This window comes from Mesitornis unicolor, unplaced genomic scaffold (assembly GCF_000695765.1).
Source record: "Mesitornis unicolor isolate BGI_N332 unplaced genomic scaffold, ASM69576v1 scaffold23906, whole genome shotgun sequence".
Lineage (NCBI taxonomy): Eukaryota > Metazoa > Chordata > Aves > Mesitornithiformes > Mesitornithidae > Mesitornis > Mesitornis unicolor.
Window position 1 is genome coordinate 1 of NW_010191979.1, and position 26,233 is coordinate 26,233.

At 38.6% G+C, this 26,233-nt stretch overlaps 1 protein-coding gene across 1 annotated transcript; it reads left to right on the forward strand.

Annotated features, from left to right (window-relative positions):
- Positions 1–265: 265 nt before the first annotated feature.
- On the forward strand, positions 266–26,233 carry DYNC1LI1 (dynein, cytoplasmic 1, light intermediate chain 1; the record flags this gene model as incomplete). Its single annotated transcript, XM_010186919.1, has 12 exons — positions 266–339; positions 11,196–11,312; positions 12,955–13,185; positions 16,944–17,113; positions 18,276–18,369; positions 19,647–19,782; positions 20,169–20,280; positions 21,378–21,437; positions 21,561–21,605; positions 22,590–22,710; positions 22,883–23,041; positions 25,268–26,233. Coding segments are annotated over 12 exons (1,432 nt in total), but the record flags the coding sequence as incomplete, so codon positions are not given.

The window sequence follows — 26,233 nt, forward strand, 5'->3', positions numbered from 1 at the left end:
GACCGCGCTGACCGTTACCGCCCTCGCAGCGACTCCTTGCCCTGCGGGGGAGCCGAGGGGGAGGGCGGGCTGGCTAATTCCCCTTCCTGGCCTTCAGTCCCCCTCAGCGGGCTGGGGGATGGGATGGGCTCCTCGCCTCAGTGGTGGCAACTCCGACCCTGCCCCCGTTTCCCATGCCTTTTCCCTCCCTTCCTCCCGGCAAGGGTGGGGGGCCGGGAAGAAGCGGGACCCCCGCCTCCTAAGCGTTGTCGTTTCTCTGCGCCAGGTCCTGCATCCTCAGTGAGGTGTCCACACGCTCCCGCTCTAAGCTGCCTTCGGGGAAGAACGTCCTCCTGCTGGGTGAGAAAAGCATCCCCTTCCCTTCCCAGGCTTGGCCTTAGCCCTCTCTTAGGCGTCTGGAGCTTCCCTTGTGTAGTGCCCGAAAGGAGGGAGCAAGGGAGGGGGGGATGTTCACGGTGGCAAGGTGCTGGCTTAACATCTTTCCTTGCACGTTTTTTCTTCATTTTGGATAGCCAGTATCTAGAGATGCTTTAAATATTCCAGTCATAGTAGGTACCTCGCCATAATACCCTTACTATCCATCCCCCACCCTAGTTCCTTCGGTAGTGATGGCTTGGAAGGGTGGTTTTTATTGTCTTTCTCCCCCGATGAGTGTTCACTTAGGGGTGTGTGTGGGTCCTTCAACATTTTCTGAAACCTCCCTCGCTCATGCAACCAGTGCTCCTTGCTGTTCCCTACGGTGTGTCATACAGATGCAAAAATTGCTTCCGTGGCCCGAACAGTCTCAATGACGGCTGCTCCCTGTTGGCCGGAGGGCGGGGTAGGCCGTATGGGCGTGTTGGTTGCGTCCTGCCCACATGCACCGAGCTTGTCAGCAGCAATATCATCAGCAAGTTGTACAGCAGCAGTGGCATCGTTTCATTGTGCTCGGTTCTCTCCACCCAGTGCGTTAGTCCACCCTTGCGTTTGGCAAGGATTAGGAGCCACGGAATAGGACTTTGATAGGGCGATAACAAGAGACTCAGCTGTTACTCAGTGTTGAGGGAAAGAAGAAAAATGGTATGTCAAGCAAAACGAAAAACTTCATGGGGGAGAAATGGATGTTCTCAAGTGTGTGTGTATATATAGATATATTATTACTGGGGTTTATTTGGCTGAAAGACTATAATTACCAGTATGTAATTTAATGAATCCAAGTCGATGGATTTGTTAACTAGCTGCTTCTTCCCTCCTTTGTCAGCTTCCCTGTCCCCAGAAAGAACTGTGCATTAGTATTTGGAAACATGGTTAAAACCCAGTGAAGGTATTCATGTGGACTCTATGCATGCTATGATTCTATGTAGTCTTGTGATTTTTACTCTCTTGAGGTTTTTCAAGTTATTTTTTTTCTCTATGATCGTAAATCAGTTGCTTTGACTCTTTTCTTCCTGTTTTGAGAATCTGAGTGGTGACTTAAAACTGACCATGAAGGAGAAAAATGTGCAAGGATGATGGGATGGTCTAGTGAACCTGTTACAGGACTTACTACCTTTTAATTTGTTGCTTTTTGTGTTATGTAATTAAGTAGGATATCGAGATTGGGAGTTTTATTGATACTAAAGAAAAGAAAGATTTCATTATGATTGACAGCTTTTTATGTGATACTTTGAAACTAAATTGGGTTACTGTCCCTGTTGAAGTTGGAAAATTATTCTTGAAGCTGTGATCCTTGCCAAGAAGATTACACTCTTGGTTTTTTTCTCTCTTCGTAGTCAGACAGTCCTTAGTACTCATTAACTGGAGACTCTGTTTCCCTCAAAACTAGAGAGGGCACTGTAGAATATTTCCAAATGCTTATTTAGTTTGTGATCTTTAATCTGTTGTATATAAATTTTCTTTTTACCTACTTACGTAGAGCTTATAGAATGACTTAATAAAACACCCTTTTTTTTCTTTTTGACTGACACAATTTTTAAAAGATGTGCAGATTTTTAGAAAAAAAATCTCGTTGTTTCTTAAGAATTGCGTTTTCTAGAAGACCATGGTCCAAGAAAATAAAAATGTGACACGTATTTAGGAAAAAGAGCATTAGATCTGAGGACTGGCCAATGAGAACTATGGCCATGTTCTTTGTGAGAGTACTTCATCCATGTATTACACTTTGCTGTTGTCTTGCAAGTCATGATGCTGCTCCCGAAGCACACTGGCACAGGAAAAGGAGAAATCTTACACATTCTGTATTGGACAGATTTAGTATGTGAAGTTCTGTCTCTTCATGTTCTCGAGCTGTGTGTTTGCAATTTCTCTGTTATCTCACATTTCCTTTATTTTTAAGCTTTGTTCTTTTAAATAGTTTTGAACTAGCTTTTGTTGCTAATACAGATCACTTCTTGCCATGACTCTTTTAGTTTCACCACTCTTCGAATACTTTTAAGCAGGAGCTGTAAAGCAGACCAAGGTCTTGATGGTTTTCACTCATTTTGTGGTAGGCAAATATTTGCAGTATAAACAGCATATTGGTCAAAACCTTCTAGCTGAAACATGATATTTAGTGACGAATGCTTATTTTCAATACAAACATAATTAAAAAAAAAAATTCCCTTAGTCCATCCCCCTTACCTCTGAGAAAAGCAAACACAAAAAAACTCACCAGAAAAAAAACCCACTTAGTGTTCTTTTGTTTGCTAGGGCAAGTTTTCTTATTTGCCTGCAGCATTTATATTTTTCAAATACAGTATATACTCGTATGCCTAGTTGTTCTGGGAACCTGCCTGTGTCTGGCAAGCTAATTCTGCTATTTCAGTATTTATTTTTAGCTATGCTAACATCTCATTTTTAAGAACCTGGAAAGCAGTTAAAGACATCACAGAAATAACTAAAGGAAACTGGAATGCCAAATGTTAATCCCTAGATATAGCACATGGTTCTGTGAAGTGAAGGTTAACATATAATACTGGTAATTCTCTGCTATTTTTTTAATTGCTGTTTTTGAGATTAATTTATAGTTTTACTACTTCAAATTGGTTTCACTTACATTTTTTTCAATAACTGTTGTTCTGTGAAGACTTTAAACTTTGATTGGCACCTCATGTATAAAAGCATTTTTCTGTTCTTGTATGAACAAATAATAAAAATGCAAGCTTTCAGAAATGTTTCTGTAAGGCAAGCGTACTCTTATTCCTAGGCAGTTCTGTCATAGTGACCACAGCTACCTCATTTAGCAAACTATATCAGCAGAAAATGTCAGATGTCCCTGCTTTCTTAAGGGAATTGGGTGCTCTCAGTGACATTTCTAGCTACTTTCGCAGATAGCCAGGAGTGTATTTTTTGTTGTTGTTGCTGTTTTTCTTTTTTCTTTTTTTCCCTCTCCTGAACTGTTCCTCTTCTGCTCACTTATGTAATATAAAGGTGGCTGATCAGAGGAGATTGATGCTTTCTGTTGAGTGCAATGAGAAAACTGATGCTTATCACTGGGAGCTCTCTTGTTCCTTCCCTTCCTGATCTATCTGAACCAAGTGAAATAGAGGGTGCAGCTAAAATGTCACTATTGCAGGTTAGAAATGGAATCCATAGTGTTATAGAGTATGTGAAGGCTTGGATTCAGAGACTCAAACTAATCATTTCTCCAATAAACTGCAGCATGCATTCAGGCAGTAATGTTCAAAGCCATTCCACAATGCACAAGAGAACAGGCTCCCAGCTTGCAAGTGAACTGAATAGCTGCTTTCTACCTGGCTTTGTATTTCATACCTTCCTCTCTCTGTAGCACAGTAGATTCTTTGCCTGCAATTCTAATGATGTCAAACCATCCAGTGACACGTTTACACCTGCCTCCAAGCAACTGTATTGCACACTTAATGCTTCTAGTGAATCACTAACATTTTGGTTTTCTTTATGCACTTCACCCCACTTGGTGATAAAGGGTTGGAGTTTAGTGGGCAGTGGGTGTTAGTATTAGTGAGTGAGTATTAGTGTCCACATTTTCTCTTTACCCCAGACATCTCACTTTTCAGGCCCAGGCCTGTTTGTTTAAATCTTTGAGCTCTGCTCCTGTCCAGTGGCGGTCAGGATGCTTGAGAAGAAGTTTCCACAGTCTACAGCTAATTTACAGGTATACTTTTCTGTGTGTACACGGATTGGGAATGGCTGTTATTGCAGAAAATGGTACATCTTGAAGAGCTGTTTTAGCTTACTAATTTCTTTCAGTGGACCCATAGTGAACTTCAAAATTAAGTTCTGATATAGCAAATTGTCATGAGAGCATATAAAATCAATATAAAATCTGCTTGCTTTAGTTTGTACTTATTGCTGTAAAACTTGTCCGTTTTATTTTTTGGTATTCAAATAGCTGAAACTTTTGCTGTGATCTCTTCTTCATTATAGGTGATGAAATAGTGCTTGCTGATAGTGTTGCTTCTTAATGCATTAAGTGTTGCTTCTTAGTGCTGATAGTGATGCTTCTTAATTCTCTAGTACTGCAGAAATTAAGTCGGACAGCTTATTTTCCTCCTCTTCTTGCAACCTCTTCACCTTCTACAGGCAATGAAAGCCTTCCAAAGGTAGCCAAGTTTTGCTTCAATCAGCCGAGTTAGACTTCTGAAGTGTCAATTGTGGTGATGGGGCATTGACCTAGATAGAATTCTAATTGCTTGTTTTGCAGCTACTTTTTTTTAGAACTATGCAGTACTTCTTCATAGTGTCCCTCCTGCTAGAATACCTTTCCAGAAAGCCAGAATTATGTGGATACTCTGTAGTAAAACTTATTTGGAACAGCACAAGAAGTTCTGAAATTCTTGAATTGCATTTATTTATTAGTCTCTACTTTGCCAGAGGTGCTGCTTATTACTGGATCTATCTCTCAAATAGCTCTGCAGGTGAGGAAAAGTGAAAGGAATTGTGCTTCTGTGTTCTCCAGGCAGGTTAGTGGCAGGAGTACTGATAAAGATGTCCCCATTCTTTTTCAGTAGCGAACCTGGGTAGCATACACTGGACAACTTACTGCTGTGCTAAAGGAGAAGGCTTGCATTAAAGATGCATGCCTTTCATATTCACTTGGCTTTCTGACTGCAGGTTTCTCCAAGCATAAGTAACACTGTTACTGCCTTACCTGTTTCCACAGTCAGACTGTGTATCCTTGTGGTGCCTGACTTGACAAAAGGCATGCTGCAATAGTTGTCTACAATCTGCTTTCTGTCATGTTGTAACGCTGAAGGGCAATTAATCATAGAATCATTAAGGTTGGAAAAGACCTCTGAAATCATCAACCATCAACCCAGCACTCACCGCTCACTAAACCATGCATCCACATGTTTTCTTGAACACCTCCAGGGATGGTGACTCCACCACTTCCCTGGGCAGCCTGTTCCAATGCTTGACCACTCTTTCAGTAAAGAATTTTTTCCTAATATCCAGCCGAAGCTTACCCTGAGGGTTAAGGTGGTCCTCAGAAAGTTATTTAATTTTTCAGTGCAACAAAGATACCAAATGTATCATATGTAAGGGGAAAGACTCATCTGGTGGAGTAAAGCAGACTGAGAGGATAAGAAGCTTTTTGTCCAATGAGTAAATTATAATTTAGTGGCAAGTTATTTGAAGACTTTGTGACCTGCTTATTGTGAACTTCCATGCTTTGAGGGATTCTAGAGAAGGATCTCATTGGCATAATTAATGTTGTTCTTCAGTTCTCTGAAAGCAAACTAAATTTGGCTTACTCTGATTATTTTGGTCTTGTTCTGCAAAAGGCGTTGAATTACTAGAGTATGTGTAAACAAGTCTCTTTCACTAATATGCGGCTGTGGAAAAAGCAGTTATTAGCTTGTGAGAAGCGTTTATCTTGAGAATAGCTATAGTACACGTGCACTTGGTTCTAGTAGGAAGAAGACTCTTAAGTCCCCACTCCACTGTATGAGGATTCAGCCATTCCACATGGTGTGGAACAGAGATCACTCTGTGATTCTGGGAAGGCGTCTTTGCCCTGTTTGATAACTTAGGTTTGGGTTTGATGACTTTGTTCTATCATATTTGAGTGAGGTGAGTTTTTTCTGTTAATAAAAATATTGAATTATTTTATGTTAGAATTATTAGATTATGTAAATTGTTCTACTCAAAAGCTGTCTTTTATTTTGTAAAAAGTATAAAGCTAGTTCACAAAAATATGCATTTTTAGGGGGTGGAAGGTGGTAATTAGGACCATTATCTCTAGTTTTGCTTGGCCTTGCTTGAACATATATTTTTAGGGATGTGTTGTATAATTCCCATATAAAGCTGAATTTTAATTCATGGTTTTAAAAAGCAAGCTAAAAAGCTCCATCAAGGAACCAGTAGGATTATAGATTAGACACAATTAAGTGCACTCAGGGCTTTTCAAAGAGCTGTTGAAAAAAAATCAGAGCCCTGGATAGAAGGAAGGCAGACCAACAATTCTGGTGACACAAAAGAAGCAGTCACCTCTTTATTATTTGCTTTGCCATATTTTAAACACTTTTGACACTTTACAGTGGAGAAACAATTTAAATAAAAAGTCAAAACTCATGTCTGTCCTGGAGACACACATTGATTGCTCTTCTGTGCAGACTTCTGTGAAAAGTCAGAAATATCTTGTTTCAAGACAAGTGAAAATCTTCTGTTTTAATTTTCTAAACTGAAAGAAACGGGAAAATAACATGAGTAGTAAATAGCCTTAATTTAAAAATGTTTAGTTGAAAGTTTAGAGAAGGTCTGTAATAGAGAGCCTAAGTTCTCTAATGTGATAGTTCATGGTTGAACAGTTCAAGCTGCAGTTCACAGATAAGTGCTTGCTTGCCTGCACTCACAGAAGACGATTCATTCACCTCATTGCCCGTCCTTCCCATCCGTGGGTGACCCTTCTGCTAAATTCTGTATTGTAGCAGAACACTTAGTGATACTCCATTTTCTGCTCATTAAACATACCTTTTGCCTGGAGTAGTGAGAAGGGAGGAGGCTGGGCAGGGGTTTGTGTTATGACTTCCTGTATCTTTGAGGGCAGCAACAAGCAGGAGGTTCTCCAAGTCCGTTTTGTAGACGGAGCAGCACCTTGGACAGAGAAGCTTTGATGGGCACAACCCCAAACTTGAGGAGCTCATCAGAGGAGTGAAGGGTAGCACTGTGGGGATAAGAACGAAACGGCTTTTATTTAGTTGAGTATAAGACTTTCCATTTTGTTAACAAGATGGTGAAATACTGTGTGTAAGCAGATTGGTTTGGCTTTGTTTCAACTGCTTCCTAGCCTGACTCTTCTGCAAAATTAAATCTGTTGTGCCTCTTGTGTTCAGCTTTGGTGCATAGCACTGCTTGCTGGAAGCATCACTTCTGACTCCTCACTGTAGTACTAATGTGTAAGTGCAGTTTGATGTAATGGAGAATTTTAGTTCTTTGGGATTCACTCTGGAAAAGGAGGACCTTTTATGATACTTGTAAAAGAAGGATGCAAAGTCTTACATGTGCAACAATCTGCTTGATTTTTCTACCTTGCAATTCTATATTGAGAATTGTATGTCAGAAATGTGTTGCTCTGTGACCTTACATATGGAAGTCAGTTGTTAATTTGATTATCACACAGTTAGAAATAAAGAAGCTAAAGGATTTTTCCATCCCAAAATTTTGGAGGGAAGAGGAAGACGATGACTCTTTTCTGAAAGTGCATTATTTCATAATATTAATATACAGTGATGTTTAAGTCTGAGGAATATGAAATTTCCCTTTCGTATGACACTAAGCAGCATAACTTTTTGATATACTTAGAGATATGCAGAGACAACAAAAAAGTTAAACATGCCTAAATGTCTCAGGGTTTGCAACTTCAAATGCCATATAATGTGTATGTATATTTGTATTCTTACTGAGAAATTAGTATTTTTTAAATTATACTTTTACATGTGTCCCTGGTAGTAGTTAATGCTAATTGTATTCCTATGCTGTAACAGTATCCATCAAATCTAAACCAGCTGATTTTAACTTCCTCACAAATATTTCCCCTCTGATGGTGAGAAGTTTCAATGTGTACTAAAGGCATTACAATAAAATGAGTTTTGAGAAGACTTTAAAGCTAGAATTGCATGCACTTATAATTCTTTTGCTAATGAGACTTATAATAACTATTCAGGAGTTTTTACATGAGCATTGGTTTAAGATTGATCTGTATTTGGATATTCTTGCTGAAGAGTAACTACAAAGCAAAATTATACTGCTGTTCTTTCCCAGCATAGCTCAATATATTCAAAGTGTGTTGACTTTTCCGGTGTTTCATACTGAAGACTTTAGGTTGGAAAAAATAAATTAATACCAGGGATACAAACACATCTGCAGCTGTGACTATTTTAAAAGGTATATGCAACATACTAAAAATAGAAAGTAGAGGTAGATGGAGCCTTAAGTCTTAGCACATTCTCTTGACCAAGGCAGTCAACTTTTCCTAACATTTTATGATGAAATGCGTGGGCAAAAAGGAGGAAGTCCTTGTGTTATATACGATGGTCCTGGTTTTACTTTCTGACAGCTTTTCCCCTAATATTAACTCTAATTTGGCTTAAATTCATTGAGAACTCTGGATCTCCTATGGAATACTGCATATTCATCTTGGCAGTTATCCTGCACCTTTGCAAGTGAGTCCATCCTATTTGTGGACTGGTTGGTTTAAACATTAGACCATTTGTCTGTGTTGCTTCTAACCCTTTTCTCCACAGATCTTTTGGTTTCTCTTATCTGCAAACTGTACTATTCTCTTCATTTACTGGAGTAATGAATGAAAGTAGTACTAATCCCTTCAAACTTCACTGATGTGGCTTTTTAGTGAATGATGAGCACTGCTGTCTGCATGCAGTAACTTGTTTGATACAGTTATATCTGTCAGTGATCCATCTACCTGAACTGGGTGTTTTGAAATGGGTGGATATTTGCAAAGGAGCGGGGAGTAGAGAGTCTTCCTCACAGAACAGATTGATTTTAAGTAACTCTGTAATGGAAGGCTGAAATGAGTACTGTGTGTGCCCAAAGGCGCTAATTGTACACCAAATCAACTTGTCTTATCCTGCACGGATAAAATTTCTTTCTGTGCAGAGTCTGAATAGAATTACTGGAAAATAAAATTCTGGCTCTTATCTTGCCTTAAGGTATTAACTTGACCTTAAGATATTGAACTTCAGTTTACTTCAGGCATTCGGAAGTATGGGGGTGGGGAGGAAATCACATGACACACAGCCATGATAAGGGGTTTATGGGACATATATTTCAAGTTTGTCTCTATTGTTTAGCATGAGCACTTTCAAACAATGAAGTTGCATAGATAGCGGCATATGTTTTAGATTAGACTGCTTAAGTGTATCTTTTGTCACATTTAGAACTTTTTATAACCACAGATGTTTCTTAGACTGAAGTCGCATCCACTCTTGTTAAGAACTGTAGATGTACTTTGCGGAAGATGCTAAACTTTCCCAACGCAAAGAAGTTGTAATCTTTATTGCCACCTATGTGAAACAAACTCATATGCAGGAGAACTGAGCCAGGAGTCAGCTGTTCTGAGAAATTATGAAAGCTGTTAATTGTAACCCTACTTGAAAAGGAATAACAAATTTTGGGTTGGCTTACCTTTCGAGCTTTCTGCTGGCACAAATTAATTGAAGCTGCCTGTTCAAAAAGGTAAAATAACAGAATGAATCATACAGAAGTTGTTGGCCAAAGTAATAGCAACTTCATCAGCATAACGTGTCAGTGCAGCAGCTCTTAATGAAGTCTCACAGTTACTTGTAGATGACAAATGTAAGAAGCTTGGATAAGTACTTGGGTAAGGACAGAGGAGGAATTGTAATTCATCACTGGTGACAAAGCTTGAACTCTTCACTTCTTGGTCAGAATTTTATTTAAAAGAATATTCTCACAAGAGGAGAAGCTTGATGAATGAACAGAAAATAGCTGCGCTTTCCAATGTTTATTTAAAACTAGCTATAATTGTTTTTCTTAGCTGCTTCTTTTTAACGTGGTTGAGGAACTAGCAAACAAGCAAATGTTGAAGAAGTTAAACTGATGCAACATCATTTTTCACATCACTTAACCAGATCTTAAACTTCAGCTCTGGTTTTATTTTTTTATTTTTCTCTTTTTTAATTTTTTTTTTTAAATGCCTTTTCATTTTATTGAGTAAAATCCCTTGGACTACTTAGAGAAACAGTCTTATGCTTTTAGGTAGCTTCTAGGCTATTCGTGAAATCTGAAAGCAAAGCTGAACTCTAAATTGAAGACTTCATGTGGTAATCTTGGGAATGGTATGTTGTGTAAATTCAAAATCAGTCTATCAAAGTACACTATTTCTGCTCTTTTCTATGGTTATATCTGTTAATGCAGCCATAACATTGTCTATAAGATCATGGTCAGTTCCCTTTAAAGGGAAAACTTCATTATGTTTAACAGTGAAAAATTACTGTCCTTTAGCATCTTCTGAGTTATGTAGTTAAAAGCAAATGTTTATATTCTGCCTGTATAGGAGAGACTTGGGAAAAAATGTTCTGTTTGGCATAAAACTGATAAGCTACATCTAAGGAACTTGGTTTTAATCTCAATTTTGTAACCTATGAGCGAGTACCACGAATTTTCTCATGTCTACCTGTTATGTATGCATCGTACTGCCAAATTATAGTGGCAAAACCCTGCTTTGTGTCCAAATTCATGGTTGCTCTTTCGAACTTGTAAAACTGCATGTGAAGTTTTCCAGCTCTGGGACTTATGGTTAGAAGTAGAAGTTTTTCAAGAAGAGTCTCTGGCAATAGTTGAGGTGTTTACACTGTGCTTGTGCCGTAAGGTTCGCCCTTTATCCAAGCTCCCTTTGGAGGGAAGATGACAGGAGTGAAAGGATCTAGACTGCAGGCGTGTCACTGTGTGTGTTCCCAAATACACACGTATTGTAAGGCAATGGACTTACTGTCTGTCACCTCTTTTTAAGTTGTTGGGTTTTTTTTATGACCTGTAACAGAGAAAAAATTCAAAGAAGCCAACCTGTAAAAGCTAAGGAAACAGATTTGCCCTACTTGGCCTGGTGTAGTGTGCTGTTTGACATGAGAGAGTTATAAATCATATTTTTCCAGTTGTAAGATGAGCTTACTGTGACTTGAACTCTGTTTAGTATATGGCTTCCTTCTTGCCTCAGGTGGTTTTTAATATGTGAGTGTGACTAAAGATTGAGTAGTGTCTAACTTCTGTCTCTCCAGGTGAAGATGGAGCCGGTAAAACTAGCTTAATAGGAAAAATTCAAGGAATAGAGGAGTACAAAAAAGGAAGAGGAATGGAGTATTTGTATTTAAATGTGCATGATGAAGATCGAGATGGTAAGTTTGTGTTTCTAATAATATCTTAAACCAATTTGAAAGCAGTGATTCAGTAATGTGATATTTGGAATGACAGTGGGATGTTTTTCTTCCTTTTTAATTTGCAGGAGTCCAGCTTAGGCCATGAGTGATTTGTATGATGAGGAAGTTTCTCAGTGTAGTTCCTTCAGTAGATACAATGAATGACCACTTAGGTGGTAGAGAAGAGGAACCAGTCAAAAGAAAAGGCTGACAAGAAAAGACCAGGGAAGCAGTCTTAGCTGCAACATTCTGAATGGGTGTGCATTCCTCAGGCCTAGAGGAGAAGGAGCCTAGGCTCTTACCTCGCATCTCAATTATTGCAGCAAGGATTTATCTTTTTTTGGACGTAGAAACCTTTCTCTTGGTGGTATCAGAACCTGCAAGACTATGTATCAGGTATTAATGGGTAGGAAAATGTGTACAATGCTAAAGGAGAGTTTAAAAACAAAACAACAAGAAAGAAAACCAAACCCAGAAATTTCGAGGCAGGAGAAATAAAGTAGAAGCTGAGTTTCAACTGGCTTGAGTTGGCTTATGGCTACAAGGTAAAAAAGATGTTTAAGAGCCGGACCCCAAATGCCTGCAGTTATGCAATGGATAATTGACGCTTATATATAGGGAAACAAGGGAAGGAGTCTGACCAGGCATTGTAGAGGTGCAATGAATTATCTAGAGGCAATACTAGAGAGAGAGTGGGGTGTGAATAAGGACATACTGGGAACTGTAAAGAAAAATGGGAACTCTTGTCTGTACTATAAAAACAAATATAGATAGAAGAAAAACCAAAAGAAGTTGGCTCCTTTTTTTTCTGAAATCACCTGCTTTCCTGGCTTCCATGTCTGGCGATTGCTCTCAAAGGTGACTTGACCAGGGTTAAGAGGATTGTGCGTGTGATCGAAAGGTCTTCCTCAGAACTTCTGTAACAAGTAATAAAAACTTTAGGAAAAATGTAATTATATTAAGCTATCTTTTTTTTTTCACGTTTACTGCAGAAGTGTCTCTGAATATGGGAGTATGGTGTTTTGGGTGGGGGAAAAGCAGTGGGATAGTTTATTTGTATGGTGAATGTCCTTTTGCAGATCTGAAGAATAATTTTCTTGGCTGTTAAGTCCATCTAAATAATTAAAAACTTGCAGTTCTGCTCCAGTTTTCTGGAGGGCCAAGGTACATTCTATAATTTAATTTAAGAGTTATATAGGCATATCACATTGGAGTTCTGAAGGGGAGAGGGCAGTCCTTGAGAGCTGAGCAGGTCAAGGGCTGAGAAGGGATGGCCGAATTCACCCAATTCCCACCCCTTTCTGAGTTGCATCTTGAAGAAAACATTTTCCATCTTTATAATGGTGAACATTAATTTTGGAAATGTTGCAGGCTATCTCTGAATGCTCACTTTCAGATAATGTATTTAAGATCTCAGTCATCACCCAATAAACAACAGGGTTTGGCAAAGGAGGTCTCCACAAGCTGCAGTTTGCTGTGTTATGTTATGTTCAATTGACTGATAAAATGCATCATCTGCTTTCTTCCTTGTATTTTACATGTCTAAAGAAGATTTAAGAGCCATTATGCAGCTGACTGTTTCAAATGAGTCTCACAAAATCTTTTTTCTATTTTTTTGTAGACCAAACAAGATGTAATGTATGGATTCTGGATGGTGACCTGTATCACAAAGGTCTTCTTAAATTTGCGATGGAGGCAAACTCTCTAAAGGACACTCTAATTATGTTGGTAGTAGACATGTCTAGGCCTTGGACTGCACTGGATTCCTTACAAAAATGGGCAAGTGTTGTAAGAGAACATATTGACAAGTTAAAAATTCCTCCAGAAGAAATGAAAGAAATGGAACAAAAGTGTGAGTATCCTGCAAATACATCAGAACACACTTAAACCAAATATGCTTAATGCTTTCTGCACCATTTAATCTCTCCATTGCAGTCTTTTTCATTCTTTGAAATGTTACTTAACATTAGGAGTTATCAAGCAAGTCGAGCTTCAGATAAGTCTCAAGTAGCTATATGAGCAGTTGTAGTATTTCTTTCTAACAGAAGTACCTTAATTTAGGGGAGAAACCAAGCTTTCAGAATGAACACAGCTGAATATAGTATCTTGATGCTTACAGGTTTTTCTAGATAAGATTCTCCAAGCAAAAAAACTCCTTAGCTTTCAACTTTTAATTTTATTTATTTATTTTAAAGGCAAATCACTGCATCAGCTTCTTAACTATGCCTGTAATTAGTCAGTCTAGAGAATCTGGGACTGGTTCTCTGCCTATCAGAAGGGTAAATGTTGAGAGGATTCAGCATGGTAATGTCTGGTCCCTTTCTGTATGAATAGTTTTATTATAATTGTGACTGACACTAATGCAGCTATCTGTTTTGGCATGGATATGATACAGCTCTGTCAGTGTCTTGTCTCTTTAGTTTTAAACACGACAAACACAAAGGTTTTGCAGGATTCCTTAAACGATTTGACTGAACTCGCTAACATCTGGAGAACAAGCCTTATGAGGAGCGGCTAAGGGAACTAGGGTTGTTTAGCCTGGAGAAGAGAAGGCTGAGGGGAGACCTCATCACCACCTACAACCACCTAAAGGGAGGTTGTAGAGAGGTGGGTGCTGGTCTCTTCTCCCAGGTGATGGGGGATAGAACAAGGGGAAATGGCACCAAGCTGCGCCAAGGGAGATTCAGGTTAGAGATAAGGAGGAAGTTCTTTACTGAGAGGGTTGTCAGAGGCTGGAACAGTCTGCCCAGGGAGGTGGTGGAGTCACCATCTCTGGATGTATTTAAAAAGTGGGTAGACGAGGTACTTAAGGATATGGTTTAGTGAGTAGACAGGAACAGTTGGACATGATGATCTCAGAGGTCTTTTCCAACCGAGCGATTCTGTGTGATTCTGTGTGTGATCATAGCTCCGGGTTACTTCTGGGCAGCCACTGTGTTTCCCTCGGGGTACTAAAACATGAGTCTTCCCATTCATCTCTCAAGTAATTACTACAAGGAAGAGCATTTGAGAAGGCTGTGTGTTAAGATCAAATAGCATGATTTAGCTGGGTTTATTAGTCGGAAGTTGCTTTCTGGAATTGGTATGTTCTTAAGCAACTGACTGCCAGATTGCTGAAGAGTTTTTTCAGAAATGCAGGTTGTAGCCATGTTGTGATAAAGTAGCCCATAAGGTGACAGTTGTAGATACTCTGGAACACTGGGAGGGGTGTTTGTTTTTTTAAATTCTTTTGAGGCTTTTCTAAGGGAAGTATCACCTCTGAGAATAATATCTTCCACAACAAGATCTTGTTTAGGACTGGGGAGCTGAGTTCTTCTGAGTGTGGGTTTCGTTTTGGTTTGGTTTTCAGGAGGTGGTGTTAGTGTATGTGTGTGTATTAAACACTCCTTCAAACGGTTTCAGGATAGAATTTTACCGGATCAAAGTAGTAAGGATGCAGTATCTCTGTTATCAGAAATGTGTAGCTGATAGTTTTGCTTCTTTACTGACTGAGTGAACAGAATAGTGAAACGCTACAAAATCCAGAAAATGGAAGAGATTAAGTGAGTCAAGAAGAGCTGCTACTCATTTGAAGTTTTGTCTGCTCTTTTGTTCTTTCATGTCTTTCATGTTCTTTCTGGTCTAGTTCTTACAGATCTTGAGAGTCTGTGTTGGGTATAATAGAAGCCCTGGACACAATCCAGATATGACTGGAAGCTGTTTTTGTTTTGAACTTCCTGTGATGTGGCTTCACGCATTGGTAGGCGGGCAGCAGCTCAACACTGCCAAGAGGAGGAGGGACAAATCTTGTTTGCCTGACTCTGGCTACGTGGTCCTACTTATTCTTGTGTCAGGCTCAGTGCTCCTGAGATCCTCCTGCGAGCTGATTTAACTTGCTATCAGGATTGAAATCTACTGAGGGTCTGTGTGTGTAGTTTTCTGGAGGTGTACTGCCGTGGTTGTCTTCCAGTTCCAGCAATTTAACTCCACTCAAAGGCAGATCCTTTGAGGACTAAGGCTGGTATGAGAAGGCATTAGGGGATACACAGCAGGTGTGTGTGAAGGGTTGGAATTGCTCTTCCTGTTAGCGAATTCAGCTGTGTCTAAGGAAGCCTTGTGGCCTGGTCACTTTAATTGTGTCTCAGAAGACATGCAATTGTATTCCACAATCTTAGAGCTGTGATATACTACATCGATCCTCCTTTTTACTGTTTACTTTTATAAAGATTAGTAAGTCATGATCATACAATGGGGAATTTTAGGAGTCCACTGGAGGACTTCTGGCACTGGAATAGTGTGATTTTTATTTTAGCATACCGTTATTCCAGAACAGACAGAATAGTGTGTAAGAAACTCCCTTGAGTAGCTGCCATGTCTTGGGGAGAACACTGGGTTTAAAACATGGTCAATTTGGGAGGCTTTCGGAAGCTCCCAGACCAGACTGAAGTAGCAGCTCTCCCTGAATGAGAGGCTGAGTTAACTGTTCAAGCAGAGATGATAATCTGTGTGTGCTTCCATTGTGAACTCCAAGATCTGTCAAAGTTGAATAATCTTGGCCTAGTACGTCTTTTTTCTCTAGGGTGTTGAAGTAAGTTCTGCTCTGTTAATTCAACTAATGCTCTTCTAGGTATAGCCTCGGGGGGTTTCAATCAGTTTAGTGAAGGTAGGGGTGAATTAACATAAATGAGGACAAAGCAGTGAGAATGTACTGCAGTGGTTAGCTGCTAGTGTGCATGATTCAGCTAAATTGTCTTGATGCCTGATTTTTTGCTGAATCAGGATGTGTTACTCACAGAAAAGTAATCAGTGGTGGCTTTTGGTAGAATCTTGTTTCTGCTCTGTGAAACAGGACATGTGATGTGAAAGATACAGACATTTTATGCTTATTATTGCATCCCTGACTGTAGGAATAGTAAGTGACTGTGTAATTAGAGACTTGGGTGTATGCATCGAAACCTGACAAGAGTTACATTTGTAACTTTTTTCTAATTCTTGTTATATTCTGACTTACCCTCCTTGCTAAATTTTAAATTAGTATCTGATCTATTGTAAAAGCATAGCAAATATTTAATATGCTACTAACTAATTGTAAAGCTAGTTAATAATTAATGTTTGTGTATTCTATTCTTTTTTTGCTTATTACTAATGTGGATTGACTGTACAGAAAGAGAGAAGTGGAGACAAAGGGGGTTTAGGTAAAACCTGGTATATGGTAACAGCTAAATAATGTGTAAGGCTAAATTCTGTTTATTCTAACAAACTACTGTTCCATTAATTTTTCCATGAAGAATGCAAGGAAACTCATGTCCTCTAGGAAACGTATCAAACAATAATAGTTAATAGCAACTACCTAGTGCTTCCACAATGATGTAATAAAAATGGGTTAATGTTGTCCTTACGGACAGTTTGATCTGGTTGTGTTACGGCTGCTGAGAAGGCAGATCTCAGACTTCCTAGTTATCTCTTGTGCTGCATAGAGCAAACAAATAGCATTCAGTGCATGCTCAATTTGTTCAACGTAAACAAGCAGAAGTACTATAGAATTAACAGTGCTAGAGATCAATGGCAGTGGAAATCATTGTTGAAATAATAAAGTAGCTGATCTTTTAATACAACTTTTTTTACTTTCAGTGGTAAGAGACTTCCAGGAATATATAGAACCAGGCGAGGATTTTCCAGCTTCTCCACAGAGAAGAAATACTTCATTACAGGAAGACAAAGATGACAGTGTGATTTTACCCCTGGGTGCAGATACACTAACATGTAACTTAGGCATTCCAGTAGTAGTAGTTTGTACAAAGGTTTGTTTCATGTTTTAGGTTTTTTGCATATTTAATTTAAGTAACTCTGTTAATTGTGGATTTGGGGTGGGAAGCACAATGTTCTTAAGCCATTCTGAATCCCTCGCATAAGAATGCTTTGAAATGTTTACTGTTGAAGGTTGGTTATCTTCTGGAAGCCCTTACTGCATGTTATCTTGGGATTAGTTTTTCCTTTAGTTCTACTGGTTTCCAAGAATTTGAGGAATACCTCAGACTTGGTTTTGATCACAGAAGTGAGCTAGTCAGTAAGCAACTCTCCTTGATTTCCACAGTCGTCCTTATTCCACAAATAGTGCATGAGTAGATTTTTCTAAGTATTTCTGATCTCTTTCGGACTATGAATATATTTGAAGGTTCTAGTTAGTGAAGTGCTGCTTTATTAACTTTCCTCAGTTCTTGGGGTGTTTCTGTGATCTGTTTTGGTTTCTGGTAGATATGTAACTATATTCTTAGTCTAAAGAAAAAAATGGTGTGTTTCTCTTGTGGCTTGGTTTTGGTTTGTTTGGGTTTGTTGTTTTTTTTCCCCTGACTCTTCAGTTCTCATTGGCATTAAGCATCCTGCATTTGCAGCCTCTGCTGGCCTACAGTGAAAGAACAAACCTTTTTGATGCATGTGCTGTTCCTTCACTGCAAGGCAAATCATTTTTTGTCACCTGCTGGCTCTCTATTATTCCTCTCTCCCTGCTGGGCCCCCTTCCACCCGCCCTCTTTTTCCTCTGCCTCCACATTTCTTGCTTTTGCCTCCCTTCGCATAGAGTTAGTTAGCAACTGGATAAAAAACACTATGTTTTGTAATACCACAGTGTGTAAAAATACATTGGGCAGAAAATGGTGGTATCATTCTTCAACAGAGATTTTGAGTTATTGCATTGGAGAGGGAAGGGGGAGTGAATGAAAAATGGCAGCTACTTTAATTCCCGAGTTAGTGCTGACCACAATATATGCACATCAAGTTATATATTATTAAAAAGAAATAATGGTTCAATTATGCTTCTAAGCCATATTAGCAGGCTTTTGTTTTTCTCTGCACTACCTACCCCGCTCCATCTCCCTTGCCCAGTTGTGAGCTGGATGTGTGGCAGCACTGCTACTTCAACAGATAGCTGAAAGTAGTGTATTAATTTTGTGTTTATTTTGACAGTGTGATGCCATCAGCGTTCTGGAAAAAGAGCACGACTACAGAGATGAACACTTCGACTTCATTCAGTCACATATCAGACGGTTTTGCTTACAGTGTATCCTTTAACATGCCGCAAAGATGACTGAATTAAATCTTTGCATGAATTATGACTGGCTTAAAAGAATATGTGCACCTGCACCACCTTTTTTTAGAGATGCAAGAGTCTAGCGTGTCCCCTAGTGTTGGTAGAGACAATGCACATGAACTGTCACTGTGCTATTATTATTTTTTAATTTAATTGCTTTAAAAGAAGTGTATGAAATACTGTTTAGTGTTGTTTTGTCAGCTAGACATGCTGAGATCTAAATTTTAGATGCCAGTAATATGCCTATGTTGTGTCACTGTCACTTGTGCTGTGGTAAAGGGAAGTTTAAACACTCCTGGAGAGAGCAGTTAACAGATGGAAAAATCAGTTCAAGAACCCGAGACCTCAGCTGAGTACCAAGATGCCACTTCCTTCAAAAGGCTTCTAAGACCTAATTTTTCAAAATGGAATTATGGGCAATTGTAGTAAGTCTTGTGGATGGAGGAAGAGTACCAAAGATTAGCAGGAATTAGTCTCTGTGATAGTATGTGCCGTGTATGACTTAGAATTCTAAACTTCACTGAGTGGGAATCGGATCCCATTATATAACTTTCATCTAGAACTGGAATTGCACATGTGTAGAAGTAAATTAGGGGGTTTAGCATTTTTATAATCCCAAAGTAAAAATTACTCAAAACTTCCCTGGCTGCCTTTATTAATCCTGTGCATAAGATGTGTTAATTTGATAATGAACCATGCTGGAATACTAAGCATTCTCTTGGTCTTTAAATAACCAATGTACAGCACAACTCATCTGCCTTCATTTTGTTCGAACGCAGATCACTCTGTAATGTAAGAACTTACTCCCCTAATTTAAAAACACAAGGAGGGAAGTGAAAGATCTTTGGCATTTTTGAAGTCACTTGTGTCAGTGCTATAGTGTCTGTGTTGCAGGATGTGATAATGACAAGATAGAGGGACATGGCATGAAAATTTTTGTTCGCTAAAAGTGGAAGACAGTTTTGAAGGCATCATAGTGAAACCATTGGTATTGTGGGCTTTGAAAGTAAGAAGAGCCTGTATTTTACTCTAAAAGCAATGGCTGAGTTGGCCTAAAACAAATGCAGAAAGAAAGATTTAAATTGCTAAATAGATTTCAAAAATTAAGTGTTGGAAATGGACCTGTTTAATTTTGTATTCCCCCTCTAAATTCTACAAAGTAGATAAGCTTTAAACTAACAAAAAAGGGTCACTTTACTATTGCTTACTAACCAGTAAACTGAGTTTTCTTTAACAAGTTTATTCAGATGGGGCAGCACTTATTTACACTTCCGTAAAGGAGAACAAAAACATTGATTTAGTGTATAAATACATAGTCCAGAAGTTGTATGGATTTCCTTTCAATGTTCCAGCTGTTGTTGTGGAAAAAGATGCAGTATTTATGTAAGTTACCCGCATTATTATGTGTATATGGCTAAAAGTGTATTTGTGCAAGACTGTAAAACAGCCTTTAGAGCCATTTTTGTTTATGCTTTTTGATGTTCCATTTAACATGCTTATAAGTCAGAGTTTGGTGAGTGGAAAGACCCCTAGTGGACTGAGATTACAAATACTGGCTGCCCCAAAGAGAAACATTAAACCCAGAGGTTTTGCTGTTCTCTGCTCTGGTGAACCAATCTCTAACCAGTTGTACCAGTCACAAACCAGTTTGCACAGCAGAACGGGAGCTATGACAACTTTCCTGGCTTTCAGTTCTGTGCACTTCAGGATTGCACACAAGAATAAGCTGAAGTACCAATAGAATTTAAAGCCAAATAATCTTTATCTAGTCCTGCAGGTTGGGATAATGACAAGAAGATAGGAATACTGCACGAGAACTTTCAAACACTAAAAGCAGAAGACAGTTTTGAAGATATTATAACAAAACCTCCAGTCAGAAAGGTAAATTGAGATGTTTTGGCATTCAACTTCTTACCTGTTTATTTACCTGTCAGTTTTTTGACTGTTTCTCTTTCTTTGAGACTTTGCTTCCAGCTTATAATAAGAGTGTGATGAACAGTGTGGGCTTTCCTTGAAAAATATGTGTCATTTAACTACTGGTCAGGTTGCATTAGTATTTTTTAAGAACAGTCCATTATGCTCCAAGTTGCTCATAACTTCATGATGCTTTCTGTTTCTATTGGAGTATTTAAAATAAGAAAGCTGGAGACAGTGTAAAATCAATAATAATCATGTCGAAATGGGTTCTATGTAGATCCAGTGTATTTTTCTCTCTCATGCTATATAACAAAAGGCTTTGACACAACTACCTGAAAACACTTGTGGGACTGCTGAACAAAATGCCAGCAGCCGTGCATACAGAGGTTATTGAAGGCAAATATTTCTATGGCTTCTTCTAACAAAGCTAAGGATTTGGGACTGATCATACTTCCAAGTGGGAATTATTTTAGCTGTGAAAAATACTACTGTGTCCTTTCTGCAGTCTTTAGGTAAAAAAATCAAGATGTATATGTTAAATCATAAGTCCAAGGAAAATACAACTGACAGGTTTTTTTGCGTGCTTATAAACTTCAGGCCTGGTTTATAAACTTTGATATGGATATTTGCCATGCTTGTTTTGGTAAAGTTTTTGTGGTGAGCTCATTTGGAGGGAAAGTGCTTGTGATTTGATGCATAGACCTGTAATCTAAGATGTGTCTGTCCAGTTCACACACAAGTCTGATGCAATGCAGGTGCAAACTTTCTTTTGCCATAGTTACCTATAAAATAATACCAAGACTGGGCCTCTAAGTTGAGAGACACAAGCGTGCTGAGTGTGTATGCATCTGTGAACACTTCTTGCAGATCCTGCAATTTATTTCACTTCTAAGTAATTTAGCTTAAGTGGAATCAAGAGGCAGCAGTCTTAAAATATATAGAATGTGGTCTGCCATTAACATAGTACTTTACGCATTTACTTCATTGTTGAATGCCTTGGTAATAGTGTAAAAGGAAATACATTTCTTAGTCAAAATCGTGTTCATGTTTTTGTCTTGCAGTTTGTTCATGAAAAAGAAATTGTAGCAGAAGATGACCAAGTATTTCTTATGAAGCAGCAGGTAATTTTCTGTCTGTAAAACAAGCAGCCAGTGTTTCATTTAACAGTCAATACAATTTGGGGTTTGTATTCTTAGTTACTGTAATATATAACAGTTTGCTTGTTTGTTTTTGTTTTTTTGCAGTCACAGTTGGCAAAACAACTACCTACTGCTGCAGGAAGGCCAGTGGTTAGTAATAAAAATTTTAAATATCCTCACATGAAAATTACTTTTACATATTTAGAGGGTTGCTTGTTTTAATTGTACCATCAAATATTTTTTGGTCTAATTTTTTAAAAAACTATATAGTGTTTAAAGTCTACATCATATACTGCTGTGAAATTATGACACTTTTTCACAGCAGGTCATGACAAATTGTACTGACAGCAAGGGCTAAATGCCATGGCTTTATTTTTCCTATGTTAGAATGCACTTAAACAGTTAGTTGACTCCCCTTTCTGTCCCAAGCACGTGCCAGGGAGCAAACTATTTTGACTGAATTGACTTGGTGAGTTTTATATCCTAAATTTGGCACTATCCCTCTAGGAATATTAAGACTCGGGCATAAAGTTAAGGTCAAATGAAAACTATGACATCATCTACATTTAAAATACAAATAAAATAACTAAAAGGTAACACAAGTTTAATGGGGAGCAGGTGATCTTGTAAAGGTAGTTTTACCTTTTTAGATGAACTGCTGTTCTGCAGAAACATGACTTGTTATCCTTAAAGCAATGAATAATGTGTTCCTGGGCTGTATTTAGTCCTTTCCACAGTATTGGTGGCATGTGGTGTCTTTCCAAGAAAGTTGGTGTATTTCCTCTTTGATCTGATCAGTGCAGTTTTCATTACAGCCAGAGGCACTACTGAGTAACAGATGGATTTTCAAGTTTCTCATTGATATGAAATGAAAAGCATCACTACTGCTTTAGTTGCACTAAAGTTAGTATTTGTAAGAATGTTATGCAAGAGTAAAAAAACCTTGTACACAGTTATCAAAACCTAATCCTGTGTCATTTCAGTTGCATAAGATACTTCATTATTAAAAAAAATTAGGAGGTGTGAGAACAAAATGCTTCACTTCACATACGCTTATACTTCATGATTGAATTCTGTAGAAGATAGACTAGTTCAGCTTTGGATTTTTTAATTTGTGTTTTTTTTTTTTAACAGGACGCCTCTCCAAGAGTTCCTGGAGGATCTCCTAGGACACCAAATAGATCCGTAACATCAAATGTTGCCAGTGTTACACCTATCCCTACAGGGTCAAAAAAAATTGATCCCAATATGAAAGGTACCTTTTCTTATGAAGGCACAAATACAGTTGGGAAAGTAAAATTGCTGCTTTGCCTGCTTTCTTTAATATACTTATTTAGGCTAAGTTATGCACAAAATCAGTATTTACTTTAAAAATCTGTTTGTCTTGAATGTGTGTGGTGTTTTTTTTCCCCTCCCTCCCCATGTAGCTGGAGCTACTAGTGAAGGAGTCCTGGCTAATTTCTTCAATAGTCTCCTGAGCAAGAAAACTGGTTCCCCTGGCGGTCCTGGTGGTGTTGGTGGCAGTCCAGGAGGAGGTGGCACTGGGGGTGCTGGCAGCAACTTACCACCATCAGCAAAAAAGTCAGGTATGATCAATGATAAAAGATCATCTCAGTCTAAATTGTGAGTGGGAGGTCTTTCCTATTAATGTTGTTTATGAGAAGAATGAACACTACTGTATTTTAACGGGATGTTTGATGGGATATGGGATTTGCTTTTGTTTTCATAGCAGGTGAGTAGTACCTTTCTGTGGCTCTCAAAGGGTCAAAGAAAAACTTTTCATGTAACTGTGGAAGCATGAATTGTGTCCACATGACTTCTTCCTTTTTCCGTTGTTCCCACCATCCCAATAAATGGCTTATGCTATAAGCCGTGTTTAATATTATTCAGATATATTGGGACTTAATTTCAGGTTGATATTTTTGGTTTGTTTGTTAACAGTACTGTCAGGGTTTCTCTTCTGCTAGCGATATAGATCTAATGTTTTGAAGGTTTTTGTTGATTGAGTTTGGTGACAGCTTATAAACCTGTATTTTGTTTCGATAGCCTTTTTTTATATGATGTGATTAATAATCAGTATTCATCTAAAAATGTCTTATAGTAACTGCCCTAAAACTACATGCAAGACTACTCTAGTGCTTCTTGCTATTCCAGACTGAAATGTTTGTGTTACTTAAGAACATACCTATACAGGCATATTCCCTCCACACATCTCCAGAGGCTGGTAATGCTGCAGTTAGGTGAGGATGCTGGTGTTTCACTGGTACTTGACATTAGTGTTTACATTTATATAGTAAGAGAAAAAGAGAAAAAACTCCTCCCTTCCCACTACCACCTTGTGTAGGCTGACCCTGATTTTTTTTTTTAGATATGTGCACTTCCTTTTTCTAAATGCAAAGCTCAGTTGGCTGAGCAGAGTTCATGGGTACTTCCTAATCCGCTGCAGGCAGTGTCAGTGGTGCTCATTTGAAGAGCATATGGAGATTGCTCAGATAAATGCAATATAAGATGCAGAGTGCACCCACTGAAAAACCCTGTGGGGAGTGGCCAGCAGTGGATTTGGGTGATGCCAGGCAGATAGAGGCAGTGCTCCAGACAAGTGTTGTGTCTGAGGCCGTGGCAGAAACTTCAAGAACAGAATTAAACTACTAAGGAGAAAAAATGTTCCCCAAAATTTCCTACTATGCAACAAATGCAGGGTTGGGGTGTAGCCAGTTTAATGTGGTAAAGGAGTAGGTTTTCAAGGAATTGCCATAAATAAAAATGTTTGGCTTAGATGTGGCCTCTTCACCTTCCTTAGTATTTCCTGTCCTGTGTTTAGTTTTATCTACAAAACTCACTTTTCAAATCTGACAGTTGGCTGTTAAGATGGCAGTTTGGGACTTGAGAATTACTTTTTCCTCTCAGCAGCTATGAGAAATTCCTCTGCTTATTAGTTGCAATAGTAGCTGCTTGGATTCAGATACCGTAGTAGCTTGCTTTAAATGATTCGAGGAGCAGCACAGTACATCTGGCAAAAATTAGCTTTGTGGGTAGTTCCTTTTAATTTGCATCTTCAAGAAGGATGCTGGGACATGGCTAAAAGAACACGAGTGTCAGAATTTTCCTTTACAGCCTGAGATACTGTGCGCACTCACGGTGTTACTCTGATGACCTCTTCCCATATCGTCTTCTCCATTCTTGTGCTAGAACATGGCACGACAGAAACCTGGACAGGGGAGTAAAAGTGAAGAGCAAAATGGTGGGGAAAAAAGAGTGTGTTTTAGGCTTGGATCAGGTCTAAGTGTGACTGTGCAAACATCTGTGCTGTTCCAAGTCAGGGAGGAGGTAAGCACGTGAGCAGAGGAAGGGATTTGCCATCTGCAGGTCTGCGCGCACCCATGAGCAGCAGTGCCAGGTTTAGCTACCAAGTATGAGGAACTGACTTCGCTGGTCTGTGGTGAGAGCCCTGATATACATGCAGAATTATTTAAAATACATGGTAGTCTTAATAGACTTTTCTGTGCCTTATACTTTACAGTAACTCCTCATACACTGACGAGGAGTACAAAATTATGGAAATTTCTTTGAGAAATCAGAAATACAGAAGGTTGAGACTTCTACTGTTTCCTTTCTGTTTCTTTCGGCTTACACCTTTACTCTGCACCCAAAGTGTGCAGTAACAATTTTTCGGATTTGTCTGATGCAAAAAAAGAGTTAATTCTTGTTTTCTTTTTTGTTCAGTTTGACAGGTGCTTGAGAATTAATGCTACAATAGGCTTTCCTAAAACAGTTTCTTAAACATGACTGAATGCTATACATTTATTTTGTAGGTCAGAAGCCAGTTTTAACAGATGTTCAGGCAGAATTGGACAGAATTTCACGAAAACCTGAAATGGTCTCTCCTACAACACCTACATCTCCCACAGAAGGTGAAGCATCTTGAAGACACCAAATAAAACCAATTGTTCAGTTTTCTGGGATAATTCAAACTTGCCTCTGCCTCTTCCTTCAGTGACTGGAACTAAAGACCTGAAATACCTTTTAGAACACAAACAGTTGATGTGTCTTTATTTCACATGTGTTGCCCAACTTGACAAAAGGGAGCTGTACAGATGGAGAATGGTTATCACATCATGTAGGAGTACTGTTCACAGTGCAAGAATAGTCAAAATAAGTCTTTTTTCTGGGTTTTGTTGAAAAGTCAGTGTAATTCTGTAAAATTGCAAGTATGTCCACTTCAGTGATAGGGGTTGCTTAGAGCAGGAAAACTGATACACACCACAAGCACTTAATTTATATTGATTTCCCAACCTGTTAGGCAAGTTTAATAGCATCTTAAATAGATTAACCTCTACAGGAGAGAACAGCTACTGGTTTTTGGAAGAGGAAATTAATTGCACAAAACTAAACAACAACAAATTCCAGTTACACTTGAACACTTCATTTGGAGTATGGTAAAAAAAAAAATCTGGTTTATCTCCTCTGAGATTTACACTGCATTCAAACCCATGCAAAAATTCATTCCAGATATAAGACTAAACTAGTGGCCAGGTTTTTTGGTTTTGTTTTGGTTTTTTTTCTTCTTTGGTTAATTTCAGACACTGAATAAAAGATGTATAAAGATAAAGCAGAGGTTAAATGTACAGACTATCAGTATCCAGATTTGTCTATATATATATGGCTCGGCCTTAATGTCCCCCACTATGTTTCCTACATTAGTTATGGTTTAAAATTGGTCATCAAAACTGTAATCAGTTAATAAAGTATTCTCTGCATTCAAATTTAAATAACTTTCA